The 17,252-nt window shown below is 35.5% G+C and overlaps 1 protein-coding gene across 1 annotated transcript in view; it reads right to left on the reverse strand.

Moving 5' to 3' along the window:
- Positions 1-17,252, reverse strand: part of DOCK4 (dedicator of cytokinesis 4) — a 161,412-nt gene that overhangs the window by 58,620 nt on the left and 85,540 nt on the right. Inside the window, exons 24-26 of the mRNA XM_027682186.1 lie at positions 9,494-9,621; positions 7,190-7,324; positions 3,035-3,133 (exon numbers count right to left, since the gene is read on the reverse strand). Of these exons, the coding sequence (XP_027537987.1) occupies positions 3,035-3,133; positions 7,190-7,324; positions 9,494-9,621 (362 nt within the window). The remainder of the gene's footprint in view (positions 1-3,034; positions 3,134-7,189; positions 7,325-9,493; positions 9,622-17,252) is intronic.

Raw genomic sequence — 17,252 nt, forward strand, 5'->3', positions numbered from 1 at the left:
TTAATTAAAAACCTCCACACATATCGATCAAAGCCACCTTGCTGCGGTCAAAGCTACACTGTGCTAACATATACTGGGTTTTGCATTCACTTTCCCACTTCTCTCCTCCTATTTATAATTTTCACTGTTACCTTTTGTCATAAATTATATTTGAGTTTTTTCACAGCAGCAAATAACTGCCTACAAGGGTGCCTCTGTTCTATAAATTGCTGTAAAATATATTTACTAGAAGAAGACAGTATTCTGTGGTAAGCATAAAGAACATATCTTTAAAATAACATTGAAAGATAAAAGAAAGCATTTAAAATTACTGCCTTGTTAAATTCAATTTCAAAAAGTGAGTGAAATATAGTCCCTGGTTCTACCACTCAGCCATGAAACTCCTGTCAGTTCTTTTTTACTTCATTTGCATGTTTTCAAACATAAAACGTTTCTTCTATTTTCTGCTTTATGCAGAAAAAACCCTCTCTTAAAGAACTGACAAAAACAGTCACCATGTCAATTACTTAAGATAAATATATTTACAAAATAGAGGGAATATTTCCATAAGCAACCACTTGCTTAATGCATCATTCAAATGCATGTAATTTAAAAATGTGTGCATGTCATTCCTTCAAAGTCTCCATTTTGCTATTCTGTGTTTTACAAGGTGGAAACAGCCTTTAGTAATTTTGGCATAGGCTGTTTAAAAAAAATATTAAGAACTGCAAATATCATTTGATAGGATGAATTAAACCTTCATTCCTTTTTTGAAAGTACTTTCATGAGTGAATTTTTGTTTGGAGAAGTGCTTTGGTAGGGGCATCTTTATTAATTGTATCACAGACGCTGTGCAAACATACATTCATGCAAATACCTGACATAATTGCCTTTAGAATTATTGTGGAAGAAAGATGAAATGTCTGGTGATGCCAGTGCCTAATCATTCAGTATAGATGGTTAATTATAATCAGAGGCAGTCACAGAAAAAAAACAGAGCAGATAGCAATTCAAAGGCCTAGGTTACACAGAGATAAGTCCCTTGCAAACCTTGTATCAGATCTGTAACTTGTATGTAGCTTCCACACCAACTCACCCAACTTCCACCCAACTCACTTTCACATCTTTGAATGGAGGCAAAATGAGGAGTCAAAACTAAGCAAGCTCAAGGAGTTGCCAGTGAAGTTTAAATCCTGACTAGCCACAAGATTATCTGTGGCTATTACTTCAGACTCTAAAAAAAAGTTCTTATCACAGATATTTATGCCTTCTGAATTTTCATTTAGCTGTACTGATGTCATTTCCTTAGGCACATATCTTAAGGCAGAACAAAATACAAGGAAGTTCTACACTTGGCAATCAAAGCAGAAAAATAAAGCAGCAAGATGGTTTAGATAACCTAAGACATATAAAATCACCTTATGATTAACAGCAGTGTCAGCCTCACACACTAGCTCTCATCTTTCTGTCTTGCTCTCAGTGATATTCGATATTTTCAAGTGAGAGGAAAAAACAATGTATTATTTAAGATTCAGGAGACAAGGCATGCTGCATTAATGATAATCAGACTGCTGCCACTGAGTCACTTGTAGAGCTGATGCTGATTCGAAGAGATATGAATGGAAATAACAAACTGTGTGGACTTGAGTTCTTAAGATAGCTGATGGCACTGGCTACAGCTGCTTTCCATATGTCTCTGCATAATAGTAGTGTATGTGCGTGGGGGAAATTCAAATGTGTCAAATCAAATACCATTCAAGCGTTAATTCTAGAGATTTTTCATATTCTATAATGAAGAAAAGTCTGAATAAACTCAACATTACATTTCACAGACACATCAAACAAAAATGACGCTTTAAACCTCTAGGAATACCTGCTCAGAACTCAAACAAAAGGGAAATTTTTTTCACTAAAAATCCCTAGGTTCCACAATATATACTTAAAATTGTCTAAGCATAGCAACTATGTTAGGTGAAAACAGATGCTGTAATACTAGTATAAAAATCATCCACCCTATACAACTTCTAGGTAGTGCTCTTGATTCATGATAACTTCTTAGCAGCATTTTCTATCTTTCAAGCTCAATGTGACCATCTCACTCAAAGCAAAGGCACCCACAAGTGGTATGCTCTCTTCAGAACAACGCTAAACACCTATCAGGAATTTAAGGAAATCTAAAATTGCACCATGACTAGACTCCCATTTTCAGGGCAGTACTTAAGTTTATCAAATGGCAATTTAACATCTAAAATACACTATCACACTAGGACATAATTACTGGCTGAATAATGTGTATAAACGAGTACTCAAGATTTTCTGTAAGGATCAAATAGTATATAAGCTTTTCAGGGTCTAACAGAGTAGAAATCTTAGTGTCTATCTTTATGTAGGAAATCTTAACTTTTTTTTTTTTAATCCACCCCCTCCTACAAAAAGGAATCAAAAATGCTATATCTCTACAAACCCAGTAAATCAATTAATGAAACTGGTAGAAGCTGCCTTGAAAGAGCTCTGCAGCTACTCTTTTTTGTAATTGAACTAGGTAGACAGACATTGTAAGCCTGACACATCCTCCTGTCAATGGACTTGCTGCACAGCTAAGAAAACTGGAGAGTTAGTTGAATGTGCATTTCTCAAGCTGCATGTTTGCTATTGCCATATATAATTTAATGAATGAAAAACATAAGCAAATAATAAACAAAACAAAAAAAACCCCAGCCACCTGAAAGAAAGAATCAAGAAGAGCAGTGTAACCTTAGATTGACACCATCTTTAAAACAGGCTCGAAGGCAAAGTTCATGGCTGTAAAGCAATTACATAGTCCCTCCATCCATATTCTCTCTGCTGTCATTGTAGAAGCAACAGAATCCTTGCCCCACTGTAAGAGTGGACTCAAGTATACAAGAAAATGTGTGAAATAATTAGCTAATCTGAAAAACGGATTCCATTTAAATACTGAAGTGATTCATCAAAGCACAGGGATATCTTAAAGAAAGATATATCAAAAAGAGGTCAAGGAGACCTAAACAAGTAGAAATATAATTCTGTTACTCACCCTCAGATCTTCCTTTGTATTGAAGCTATCAAGAAGCTGTTGATAATGTCTATCAGTCATTTGTCGCAAGAGTGACAACAAACAAGAGACAAATTCCCCCTGTTCAGATAAGCCAAGAGTAGAAATATTATAATATTTTCTGCGCTTGAGCTTAAACTGTTACAATATAAGCACTTCAAAATAACTAACAAATGCAAGGGAAATTAATCTACAATTAGGCTTCAACTCCACATATTGTGAAAATACATTAATTCATCTATGCACTTCCTTCCCATGTAAAGAAATATTTCTCCCCAAAAGCAGTTTACTCGCTTAGCAAAATCTATTTTAAATAGTTCCAGCAGGGCTAAACCAGTAAAAGTTTTAATTTGTGATTTGTTTCCCTTGTATCTGTTTTCAAACAAATTACTTAGCTTGCTAAAATTACAACCTCTTTAGTCAACTCAGTTTTGAAACAAATATAAACAAACATTTTGCAACAATTCTGGGAAGAATGTTATTGTTTTCATTTAGGGAAGAAATTAATGGAGTTAGCTGGGAAGTTTTCAAAACATTTTGTCATCTCAAAAAACCAAGATTTGTCGAAAAGAAAACTTATTTGTAGGACTGAACAAACTGAAAATATTTTGGTTGGAAGTTTCTTTGGGTCTATAGAAGAATTTCTCATTAAAAGATCAGAAAATTGCACTGGATATCTCCAGTGAGCAATCAAATGACCAGGACATTACAGGAAGGAACAGGTTCTCCCCATCTTCCTTTCCTTTCTTCTTATTCACTTTCAAATTGGGAAGAAACACTGAATGGTATCAATCTGGTCTGATTGCAGAGTGGATGAGGACAGGAAGGAGTGGAAGGTCTGGTTTGTATCCCAGTGCTTATAAAGAGCAATTCTGAAATCCTACAAGCTTGCTAAAAAACAGGAAATACATTTCTGGCCTGGATCTACCAGGAATGGAGAATGAGACTGGTAGAACAGATAGGTATGACAACAGTTCTTCAAAATGGTGTCTTTTATTAGTTTTATTAGTTTGTCAAGTCAAATTTTGGGAAGATTTTCCCCTGTCTTTCATTTAAACCAGAAAATAAGACTAAAAGGAAGTATGTTTTCACAGGAGTGGCTGTTCTGGATTTAACACTGGAAGGCCTAATTCATTTGTGATTATACCTGCTATACTCAATGGCGTACGAGGTGATGTCTTTCACTGGCAACATGGTGATAAAGTAATAATTGTCTTTCTGATAATAAGATTCTACACTGAAGTAATGATCCCAAATTAATTACCTACCTGTAAGACCACTGTGTTTTACAGTGAACATAGCATTCATAGAAACATAGAATCATAATCTCAAAACAATATCCTAAGGCTTCAAAATCTCTGCATCCTCATGCTCTGTGCATAAACATAAAGGTTACAGCTACCATCTTGTAAATCTCTGTATACCCGACTGCTGGCTTGAGTGACAAAATTTGAGTGTGAACCTTTGGAATCTTCCTTTCCTGCTTAGACATTTTAAGCAAGCCTTTCTAGTCACCTTTCTTCTATGTTCCCACATTTATTTCAACTTACAGTAGTATATTAAAAATCACAATCTATTACAGAGAGCTGTATTATTATAGTTGATAGACAGATTAACTTTAAAAGAGTACCAACTTCAGCTAATTGTTAACTGACTTCTAAATTTAAGCTTTTAATTTGAATGTAGGTAGCTATGCAGGCTGGTTTTCAAAATAGCAATGAACATTCAGCTTCATTTGTTGAACTTAACATAAAAATGTATGTTGTAGGATTTCTGCCAGTATTAGACACAGACTAACTTTTGAATCACATGCAAAAGCAAACTCCACACATAAAACCATTTAGGATAAAAACCATTTAGGATCCAATTCCAGTGTCAAATGTCAAGCCAAGAAGTATACTAAAATCACGTAAGTAGAATCCTTAAGTAACTTTTTGTGTCTTATTTAAGGGGCACAATTATTAAAATACATGGAGCTCACAATTAAATTGCAATTCATTTAGTTTTGAGGGACTAAACTTCCAAAATCTGAAATATAAAGGTTCACTTTAATCAGACTGCTTTCTGTCAACTCTTTATACACAAATGCATTTTTTTCTTAAGGAAATCCAAATGTCTAAATCACTGACAAACTAAAGCAGAGGTTTCACCTTCACCATTGCATTAAATTCCATGTCTGTCAGTGCAACATCTGTAACACTGACACCCTGAAGCCATGTCTTTTTTATGCTCAGTTTAAAGCATCACATTCATCTTGCAGGTTACCATCTAACAAGACTGCTCACTGCAAATTAAATGATACCCAGGTACCAAAACTACTTGAGATGAAAGAAACAGTGCACAAAGCCTGATGATGCTTGATTTTATGCTGTTTGTTTGTGAAGAACAACAGTGATACACGGGCCCAGAAGATCACACAGAGATGAGTTTGGGACTACTTCCACAAGGAAGACTGTGTCTGATTTCAAACTATGACAGAATTTTATCAAGTGTGCTGCCATGATATATCTCACAAAGAATATTTTGTGATACATGCAGTTTGAAATAATGGTAACATACTGGAACAGACTCTACTGCTGTACTCTCACTGAGTACTTTGTCATACTTGCTCTACAAATAGTTCCAAGAATCTGCCTCCATGTGTTGCCAGAAGCCCATACTGTGTGATGTTTCTACATGAATGTATATAATTGCCTTATGCTGTGTTGTGAGTCACTTCCACATTGAGTATTCTTTGAGAGCCTGTGGTGACAATGACATGGCTTTTCTAACGCGTTAAAGAAAATTTTGCAACTTGAAAGCACTTTCCAAGTCTAATTTTTTGATGGTATAATAGAATTAGGCTGTTGTGGTGTTTAATGAAAACTTAATCTACAAGCAAGTGGATATCTCATAAAAAAACAATAAGCTCAGAGTTTTACTACACTACTGTGTCAAATACTACTCCCCTTTCTTCAGCTTAGATTTTCTTTTGGTGGTCTGATATGCCACACAGCATACATTTGTAGTTCTGGAATTTAAAGAAAAAAAACCAAACTCTTAGATGCATAGTGCTGCTGGATCACAATGATTAAAGCATGGTGTTATTTTATTACTGAGCTTGGTCAGCTCCATAAAACACTCCATATACAGTTTGTTCTCCATGGGAGAAAGAAAACAAACAAAAAAACCACCAACACCACATTTCTTCCACAGCTATTGAATGCTTTTGAAATATTTGATCTCAGAGGAAATTCTAGTTTGAACAGCAACCATCTCTTCCTTAACAAAAACTGTTACAGTGTAAATACTGGACAATTAATTAGTCAAGTGTATAACAAGATGGCAAATCACTCAACATAGTATATTCTCTACACAAAATGCTACTCCCTCACATCATCTTGGGGTCACATCCCCGGCTATATCAGAACCAATTTGCCCTTGAAAAGTAAAATGAAAACCTTGCTGCAAACAAAGTAAAATAACACTTCATTTTCTTTGATCAATGCTCATCACAGGCTTTTGTGTAAATGCCTGCATTTCAACCTTCTAATTTGCATGAGTTGTTATTGCAGGTTCACAAAAACGTCATTTGCTAATCTTCTAAATCTATCCTCTATGCTCTACTTCATGTGATAGAAACAAAGCTAAAATCCTTAGCCAAGAGAACAACAAAATGCCTTTCAATTAATAAATCTGGATTTGTACAAGTTAGCATCATAGATTCTGCAGACATTTTAGAGCTGTTCCATCATGAAAAAATGTATGCATTTTAGGAAGTAAAATGTTATGAATTGATACTCTTCCATTTTCAGGAATTCAAACTTAAAGAGAGTTTCAGAAAGCTATTACATTTGCCAACAAAAGAAACATACTGAAATAATTACTAACCTGAAAGAGTCTTAAAGGAAATTTTATATTTTGGGCTTGATTTTTTTTTTTTTTTTTTCTTTTTTGGTCACAATTTATCAATACATTTAATTTCAAAAAAATCACTATTTCCACTAAAAATGAGTAAAACGCAGGAAAGCTTTTCATAATTCTCATTGTCTGTTTTATACACAAAATCTTAACACTGTTAATACAAAAACAATAACGTCACAAATCTAGTAGTCCTACCAGTGACAATTGTGAGCTATTTAATTTTAAGAAACTTACAGTCACATCTTGAAACTGGAGGCGCAGAGCAGAGCCTGATGGTTGTGGTCGGCTGGTGATCTCCAGTATGGTCCTTAACAGAATATCTAGCAGACTGTTTACAATCACATCAATTTCTTCCAGGACTGATTTTTCCTTAAATAATAGATAAAACATTTAAGATTTTAAAATAGAAAGATGACCACAGACATATTTCCTTTGATGTAGTTTTATTATGGATACTACATTCAAGAAACAAGAACTATTCTCTAGTTCAGATATTGCTTAATTCTATTGATTTTTTCCAAATAGTTTTCAAATAATTACATTGCACTTAAATATAGAGGACAGTTATGGGAATAACTTTGAATATGTAAGCATTCATCCAATTGGCATGTCTTTTTTTTTTTATTGATGTTTAAAAGAAAGCAGTAAATAATATACAAGAACTTTTCAGGAAAGATTTTTATAGGTAACACTCATATATTTTCTGGGGAAATTGCCAAGAAAGGCTTAAATTCCAAAAAGCAGAATTCTATTTTCACACTTTGAAACTACCACCAGAAACAAGCAGATGGTACTCAACCTTTATGACCTGCTTCATCAGTAAGGACCAGCAACATGGCTTCCCATCAACTAAGTAGCACAAACAAATTAGTCATTTATGTAAGCCTACAACACAACATCAATTGTTGTACACAACATCAATACAAAGAAACCAAAGCGTTCACTGCCAAAAGAGACCTCAGTTATATGCATGAAAATACTTGATAAAGTCAAGTTGTAGTTACTTCTCCTTTTTAATTCAGATGGACTTATGTTTTCCCTGTTTTAACACTCTTTTGTGTCTCTACTGCAACAGACACCACCATCTTAATTGGAGGGATTTTATCCACAATTTAAGATGACACTTGTTTACAGAAACAAACACTTCATAATCAAATGCATACAACCAAACTAAAACTTAGCTGACAAACAAATAGTTCAACTTTGCTGAACAACACGTAGGAGTAATTTGGATTTTTTGGGGGGTGTTGTTGTTTGGTTTTTTGTTTGCTTGTTTTATTTTGCTTTCTAGACGCCAAAAGCATATGATTTGTAAAAAACCTCAAAATTCCTCTTCCGACTTAAGTTGAATCTAGTGTCACCGTCACGTTCTTTGTCACTTCATCTAGCATCAAACAACTGTTAACTTAGTTACTTATGAAAGCAGACAGTATACAGCATATTTAGTAACTGTATTAACTGTGAGGATCCATGCACAAACCACTATTGGAATGGCCAACAACCTTAATTTTCAAACCTGCCTTACTGCAAATTCTCTTGTTCCCTCAACCTCTAAACTATCTTGAGTACCATGGAAGGAATGAAGTTCTGAACCAATCCACAAAAATCATGTCAAATTCACAAAATTGTTAATACTCCCAATGACTCAAAGACTACTAAAATTATTAGCTGCATATTCTGAACATTGGAGAGTTCTATGTAGACATCCACTTGTTAATGTGTACATCTCTGGCTTAGTGACTCCAAATGGAAGATCTGCTGCAATTAAGACCGGACATGTAAGCCTTTGTCTCAATCCAAAACAACAGCTCTGCTTTAGCATCTATCACTTCATCTTGTGATGAGGTTTTATACTAATCCAGGAGAAGCTGCAATAGAAACATTATTACAATGCCAAAGGTGCAAGACACACCTATATCAAATCACCGATGGAGCAACTTTAATTGGATGGAGTAACCTAAAACAGTTCTCACTAATGCATTACAAGATAATGTATGCTGGCCTTGATATGCACGTACTGCACTAACCACAGGCAATATTTGGTTTTAATTGTCTTATATCCTGTTGCCTGCCAGAACCTATCATCATCTTCACATTTGCAATACACCTCTCATATGCAGCTTTTACAGATTAATTTGCAAACACAAACATCAGAAATTGGCTACAAAGTCTATCAACTAACAACCAAGTGCATTTCCCCTTGCAATACTCATATCGATCTATTTACCTATATTAAACCTCTGTACCCTAAGACTAAACAGCCCACAATAAAAAATGCCCCTAAAAGAAAGTGGACATTTCTTTCCTTCCAGCACAACACTCAAAAAGAGTCAAAGCTTGACAAAACACTACATGCTACAATTAAAATACTCTTGCATGGAAAGAAAAGAGTCAGGAGAAATCAAAATCACATATTTATGCAGATTCATTACAGAGACAACTCTTTAAAATGCTCTGGGGCAAGGTCCAGTCTGTGTCATTAAAAGTCACTGAGCCATAAAAAGAAGTTCAAATGGATGTGATATGGTGTTTACTCACCGAGCTGTTCTTCTTGATGAGGCAAAATATATTGCTAAGGATACGGGCACACATTATAAGGTCCTTCTGCTCTTGTAAATGTATGTGGAGATGATGCAAAACTACCGGAAGAAGAATGCATCGAGAATCTGGAAAAAATTAAATATTTTATGAGTAAGAGCCTCTCATATAATCACTAAATTTTAATACAGATATAAAATGCGCCTTCAGTCCAAAACAGTACTTCTGATGAGCAGAAGCTTTTGCTTGCTTTAACCAACATTTTTGATAAGCAGAAGCTTTTAGTTCATAATCATAATATCCTAAAGCAAATGTCTGAAGAATAAACAATATGCTGAAAGTCATGGATGGAGAAAAACACCACTGTGTGGAACATACTATATATAACAGAAATTTTCTAGTTTTTATTGAACTGTCATGCAAAAAAAGTAGCATAGTAATGCTCGTATTCAAAACAATGTGAAATTATGCTCTAGTATTCCTGCCATGTGACAGGACCCATTTACAAGCCCAGGCCACAACAGACTTCATCTGGAACTTATGTTATTCTACAGATGAGTTCTATTTTATAGACAAGCAGTACTTTCAGAATTTTCACTTTTCCAGATTCCTAACTCCTACTGAGTATGAGCAATTTAGACTACTGGTGACTACATAAAATGATTTGCTTTTCCACTATCTCATTTTCTAAACACAGCTCTTTGGTGCTATTTTCAGTCTTGAATTCTCTGAAAATTATGCAAGAATGTCATTAACATGCTACTTTTTCTTGCTTGTTTTTCTTACAATTAAAGACAATATTAAATGGGAAGAATCCTAATATCTACACTTATGATAACACTTTAAACACCTATTTACAACTTGATAAATGGAAACAGTGTTACCTGTTTTCATTTTGTTGTTGTTTTTAGATCATTTCCATAACTGAGAATTTATATTCTCATAGAAATGTACTTGAATAATTTCCTCTATTGAAATGTTAATTATGATGATGATTATATACTTCATTATATAAATATATTTATCTACAGAGTTTCTTTGTTCATTAATGCAATTATATCCTAAAAACTGAGTTATCTTGCTGGAAAACTACCCCTTCAAAATAATTTTGCCAACCAGGTATTGTTTGTAGATTACTCTTTCTATAAACACTTTTTTTCCCCTCAACTATTTCCCCTATTTTTTAATATGAGGGAGAAAAAGATAGATTTATTACGAGATTTTGTTTAATACTTCTTTTACTCACTGAAATAAAGCACTAATCTTGTTATGCTCTATTATTGTCTTGTTTTCATTGTCTAGTCATCTGTATAATACAAGACAGGGAAATGGCCAATGTGCCGACCTGTAGTTAGGAAATGCCACCTTCTGATCCCCACTCCTAAATCTGCTTATTGATTCCTGCTGGATGAAAAAAGAGCTAATGCCTTCAGCTGAAGCAAGAAAGCAGGACTCTCCATTCCTATCAAAAAGACTTCAACCTCTAGGTTTACAGGGGATGACTCCTTTTCCCTGCTTTCTGTTAAGCCTCACATGTATTGAATTCTCGACTATCTGTAATCCATCACTGAGAGACAAGATGAAGGGTTCACTGTGTAAATCAGCCTGTGTTTCTCTGGTTGGGGTACTTTCCCAGCAGGTAGGCAATAGGAAGCTGAATCCAGGCTTACAGAGCACTGAACCAAGCAAATGCTAAATCACTACTGAACTCCACAGCTATCACAGAGCAGCTATAGTAGCTCTTTCACACATTACTGGTATAAGCATTATTGTTTGGGCCATAAGTCTTCTGAGGACAGCAGGTCCTCTTTTGCAGCTACAACTCAAATCCCTCAGCCCAGAAGGTGAGAAGAAACCAGGAGTAGCCCTGTGCCAAGGTGTAAGAAAGCTACTCTAGGTAGCTTCCTGATGAGCCCACACAACATTTGATGCCTTACCTGAGGTACCCAGTACTCTGTGCACTGCTTACATGTAAGTGCAGCATCATGAACTCCATTTTGAAGACCAGAGAATCTACATGTAGCAACACTTGACTTGTAAATAGCCAGCTCTTACACATGATGTGGCCTGAAGCATCTCAGGCAAAACTGAGCATCCTCATTCAGCTGTTTCAAATACCCCATTTTTGCAAAAGCTTCATAAAATGATCAGAAACTTTGCTTTACTAAGACCAAATGGATTAGTAAAAAGCATCTTAAAATGACTTGCAACTATACATAGGAGGCAACAGTGCCAGTTATTGAAATGGCCACCACATATAACAGCTTTAGATATATTCCTTAAAAGCCCAGAATCTAAATACCCCTCTGTCTTGAGCTGTTTAGGTGGAGAAATGTAGTAGTATTACAGAAGAGGAGAGCTGGCTCATTCACCTCTGAGGTAAACCAAGGATTAGGTGAGAAAGTTTGGAGAACACAGTATACAACATTTGTCTCAGGTTACTCTTTTTCTTACTAATTGTCAGCTGCAATGTCAGCCCCTGGATATAGAAAAATTAATGAGCTCAAGGAATGGTACAATAATAAGAACTCCTATTCATCAGTCACTGTCCTAATTTTTCTTCTGTGCAGGAAGTTAAATTAGCTGACTGTTTAAAATGCTAATACTTGCCCTTTACAAATATTATGCAGAAAGAAAAGGAAAAAAATCACAACACAGAGCTTTTCAAATACATGCCTGGCATAAGGGTAATCTTAGACTCTGGGACTAAATCCTTGAGACTTTCCTGTGCAACATTAATATTTAATATTTAACACAGTACAACTTTCCTCCTTGTTTTCCAGATAGTGGTAAAACATCTGAAGAGACACACATCACTTTCTTTACTCTATTGTATTTTAAAGATTACTTTCAGAAAGACCATATTCATTTCAACTACTGTATCTGAACAGATGGTCAAAACTTCAGCCTGCTTGGAAAAAAAAATAGTGTAACTGAACATTTCAAACAAACACCATTCTCCTTGAACATAAAGAAACAAGGAAGTTGGTCTTGGTTTTGATAGTTTTACTTAGACCTATTCAATTTATGCTCCCTTGTTTGGATGAAAGGATGGTAGGAGAAGAAAATGCTTACGCCAAAAAAACAGTTGTCACTGCAATTCCAAAACCAAACATATACGTCTGTTCTGTGACTCTACGGACATGTCACTGCTCTCAGAGCAGTGAGTTTCAAAACTTGTAGCAAGGAACTGTCTTCAGTTGTAAGAAAAAAATTGCCTGTAATGCAGAAGGAAAACACAGGCATGGCTCAGAAAGTCCTCCCCTGGCCTAAAAATAAGCCACAGATAAGAAGCATAATCCATATTTCTGCTCTCCACTACAGAGGTTCTAATAAAGGCTGAATTTTTGTATGCAACATACATCCATCTATCCCCCCACAGGTGCGTATAGAAGCACATACACACAAACAACTCCAAAAAATAGTATATTGCTGTGGAAGACAAATTAAGTAAAACTAATTAATCTGAAAAAGATTGTAGAGTTCTTCAAAACAGTAGTATGGATCAATGTGTAAAACCTTTATGTTTGAAAAAAATTTATTCTTTTTCTTTTTTTTCCCCAAATCTATGTTTGAAAAGTTTAATGCATTTTAACTACACTGAATTCAGGATTTGTATCAACAATTTAAATAATTATAGGCTTTTTGCATTGTGATAGCAATCAATTAGCTTGCAATGATTACTGAGATATAAGTCTTATTAATGAGAAGTTTTGAGTCTTTTGAAAAAACAATGGAATAAGAGGCAAATCATAATACCTAGCTTCTAGAATTAAGCCACCTTATGAGTTAATGGTATCTTCTCCCAACCTTGCTAATGACTTTTTTTTCATTCCCATAGGAAGTCTAACATACTTTACACAAGGCAGTTCAAAGATATTGAATTATTCTTACTGATTGTGTCAGATATTCGTCTCTGAATAACTACTGAAACTTATAGTTTTCAACATGTACATTCTCCTGTAATATACAGGATACAATTTTTAGATGAATTCATTCACAAAGACAGATTAAGGGAAGCAGTCAATCTCAGAAAGAAAACAAATAGGTAATTATCACTTTTCTAATCTATTAATTTTGGGATTCAGTGTAATTAGGGAAAACAATCAAAAAAAGAGTAAGTTATATATAGAATAAACACATTAAACTTTACATATGAAATCAAGCATCAACTCAGAATTTTTTATTGTTTCATAATATACATATGATATAACTATATGGTGTAAATGGTCATAGAATTAAACCTCTCTTCTATTTGCTTTGAACAGTTTGCATCACTAAAAGGAAGAGTCCTACTCAGCTACTCTTTCAGAGCTCCAAATCCTCATATTTTGGGAAAAATACAAAGTTTCTTGCCATGTAAGAATAATTTCCATTTGATAAAGAGCTGCACCATCAGTTATAACTCGGCTAAGATACAGGCTTTATCAATATGCGGGTTTCTTTTTTTTAGGATTTTACCTACTAACGTAATCTCTCTTCTGGTAATTGGTATGTAGTATCAGTGGTGATTCTAAGAAAACTCACCCTCTTTGGAGGACAAAACCTAGATGTTCCTTACTTACACATCTCATTTTTTCATAGCTATTGAATTTGCAAGCTCAAAGTAGAAAAAAAAAAGACTGGTGTTCTGCTAATTACTGTTTAACTATGTCAAGAAGGACATGGTTCAAGATATGTTTCTCTATTATTTGCCTTAACTCTTCACAGCAAAACAGATTTAACTCTTCCTCAAAGGAAGTTATAACAATATTTAATGCAAAAAAGAAAACGAACAAGAGTGCTAGACTCCTGATGTGTTGGAAATAACAAAGGTAGAAATTCTTCTGGTTACAGATATCAGTTTGGCCATTCTACAAGTATCAAGAGGGCTGAGTCCAAAGACCAAAATACCCAGGAGACTGTAAGAAAGGCCAAGAGGAAGAAAATACTGGTCATCTTTATAAGCAGGAAAATTGTAATTTGTTTCTTTTTAGATGGTCAGTGAATTGTACAACAAAGATGCAGAGGTAAATATAGAAAAATAGAAGTGAAGTAAGACTTTAACATCCACTAACTCCTCACAGGAGCAAGGCAGATAATTACTACTGACACCTTTTAACAACTCTGTAGCTGCTACCTATAGGAAGAGCGGAAATTTAAAATCTTTGAAATAGAAATAGGGTCAAAGCAAGCTATACCAAAACTGTTGAGAGTATGTTGAACGATACAGGCCATAACATATTGCTGCAGGCCTGTTTGCACAATCCAGCCTACATGCCGGACGGCGAGGATGTGTGCCCTTGAGCAGCAGATGTGTGTCCTTGAGTAGCAGATATGAGAAAGCTGCTAGAGGTAAACAAGAAGAAAGGATGTTATCCAGGGTGCTGGAAACCAGAGGATGGGAGGGCCTGGAAATGTCAGAGTGTGTGCCTTGGATAGGTGAGCCAATAAAGTTATAGCTATAGTGTGTGTAAATGGATGTAACCAATAGAGAGTTAGAGTAGAGCGTGTGAACCCTATATACTGTGTGTGATTTTGCAATAAACTGAGCATTGACTGTACCTCCATGAGGATGTGTCTTTGACTCTGGAGCTCCTTTTTGCATCTTCTCACAACAAAACCTCAATACAAATGTCCTATCTACATATGATCAGTAAATACAATGTATAACCTGCATCCTCCACAGTAGCAGGCAGAGATGGGATGCATCAAATACATCTGAAACTGTATGAAACATCTGTGTGTGAGTACCTTAAATCAACCCCTGCATGCCTGATGCTTCTGTTTTCAGCAATGTATCAAATACATCTCTTAATTTTAGTGAAAGAGTAGCTTTAGTGTCAGCTGATTTTTTGCAGCAGTGGGAGCTAACGAGCTAGTTGTTCTGGCCCTTCCAGCACAGAATGCATAAGACTCACATGCTAAATTACTCTCACTTGTTTCCAAGCAAGGTCCAGATAACAGAAAATGTTATCTAGGAAGTACCCTCCTCATTTTCAGATGTTTGAATAAATAGTTATTCCTATGTTCCATCTACTTTCAGTGTGTTAGCTAGCACTGCAGCTTGCAGTATTCATCATCTTCATCCGGGAGACAGAAATCAATTATTTTAACAGCACCCAGCCTCAACTCCACAATAGGATGTACAGTTTACTCTCCACATTAGCATAGTCTAATGCAATATTTATTTTCCCAAGAGGATTTTAAAAGGACTTCCTTCTAGGGATTGACTGAGGGAAAATCTTAAATTCTTCGTATTTTAAAGAGATAAAACATTGATAGCAAAGAGATAATGATGACTGAAATTATACTGTACAAGTGTTTGTCTGAGCTTTCTATCATGGACATTGGGAGCTGCCTGATGTCTTTCACATCAGTTTCCCTGTGGCCTAAGAAATTTTTTTATTTGTGTATAACCCACACTCCATGTAAATTTTAACATGTAATTTTCATTGCTTTTATAGCCAAACCAACTTCTTGATAATGACTTTATAATAATCAAAATGGATTTGAATAAAAAACTAATTCTTTTACAAAAGGAAGCAGTTCACAAAATCACAGAATCAACTAGACTGGAAGAGAGCTCTGAGATCATCAAGTGCAACGTGTGACTGAACACCACCTTGTCTACTAGACCATGGCACCAAGTGCCACATCCAGTCTCATCTTAAATACCTCCAGGGACTGTGACTCCACCACTTCCCTGGACAACCCATTCCAATGCCCAATCACTCCTTCTGTGAAGAACTTCCTAATGTCCAACTTAAATCTACCCTGGTGCAGCTTAAGACTGTGCCCTCTTGTCCTGTCACTAGCTGCCTGGGAGAAGAGACTGACCCCCATCTCGCTCCAACCTCCTTTCAGGTAGTTATAGAGAGTGATAAAATCCCCCCTGAGCCTCCTCTACTCTGGGCTAAACAACCCCAGCTCCCTCAGCTTCTCCTCATATGACTTGTGCTCCAGACCCTCCCAATCTTCTAAGAAAGTCCCCAGGAGTCCCTTACATGGCATTAAGTAACTCTAATTACATTCATATATTTGGATTGTCTGGTTAGGCTGACCTAACTGAGAATGGGAGGAAAATGGCCATGACACTACCTGGTCCCTAAGTACTTTGGAAGATGAAAAACATAAGTTAGAGCATTCTTAATATTGCTCCATGAATATGTCATCATCTACCCACTGTATCAAAAGTCTGATTAGTCAGCTGTAGGCAGAGCTAACTAACTATTCTGGAAGGAAGTACCGTGGGAGTTTAACAGCGTAAGCTGTTATTCCAGCCAGAATGAAGCGAAGTATACAGGATGCAGTACTTCTTACCCATTTCTTTGAGATCATACTTATAAAGTAGAACCACTGAATGCATTTTAAAAAAATATGCTCAAAGAACTCTTTCTTTTTTTTTTCAGCATCTCAAAGTATTTATGCATATCCTGGTAGTTTTTGCAGGGCTTTCATCATCGCAATGTGTTTATCTTGCTTTAGATGGCAAGAGTTACTGCTTCTACTAAATTCCATCAGCCAATACCCAAACACCTCTCAGGGCTATTGGTGAGTAAATAAACACTTATTATAATTCTTAAAATATCTTCTGTTTTAATTATTTTATTTCAAAGTTACTTAATCTCAAATTTAACACTTGGTTATTCTATGAGTTTCATTTAGAATGGAAACAAAGAATGTCATGCTCACCACCATTCGGCAGTTTTTCTTCTGCACGGCAAATAACTATGCTGTTGATGCACCAAGCATCACTTGCATTTGTGTAGCATTTTTA

Source organism: Neopelma chrysocephalum, unplaced genomic scaffold (assembly GCF_003984885.1).
Source record: "Neopelma chrysocephalum unplaced genomic scaffold, ASM398488v2 Primary Assembly neopelma1_62, whole genome shotgun sequence".
In the NCBI taxonomy this organism is placed as follows: Eukaryota; Metazoa; Chordata; class Aves; order Passeriformes; family Pipridae; genus Neopelma; species Neopelma chrysocephalum.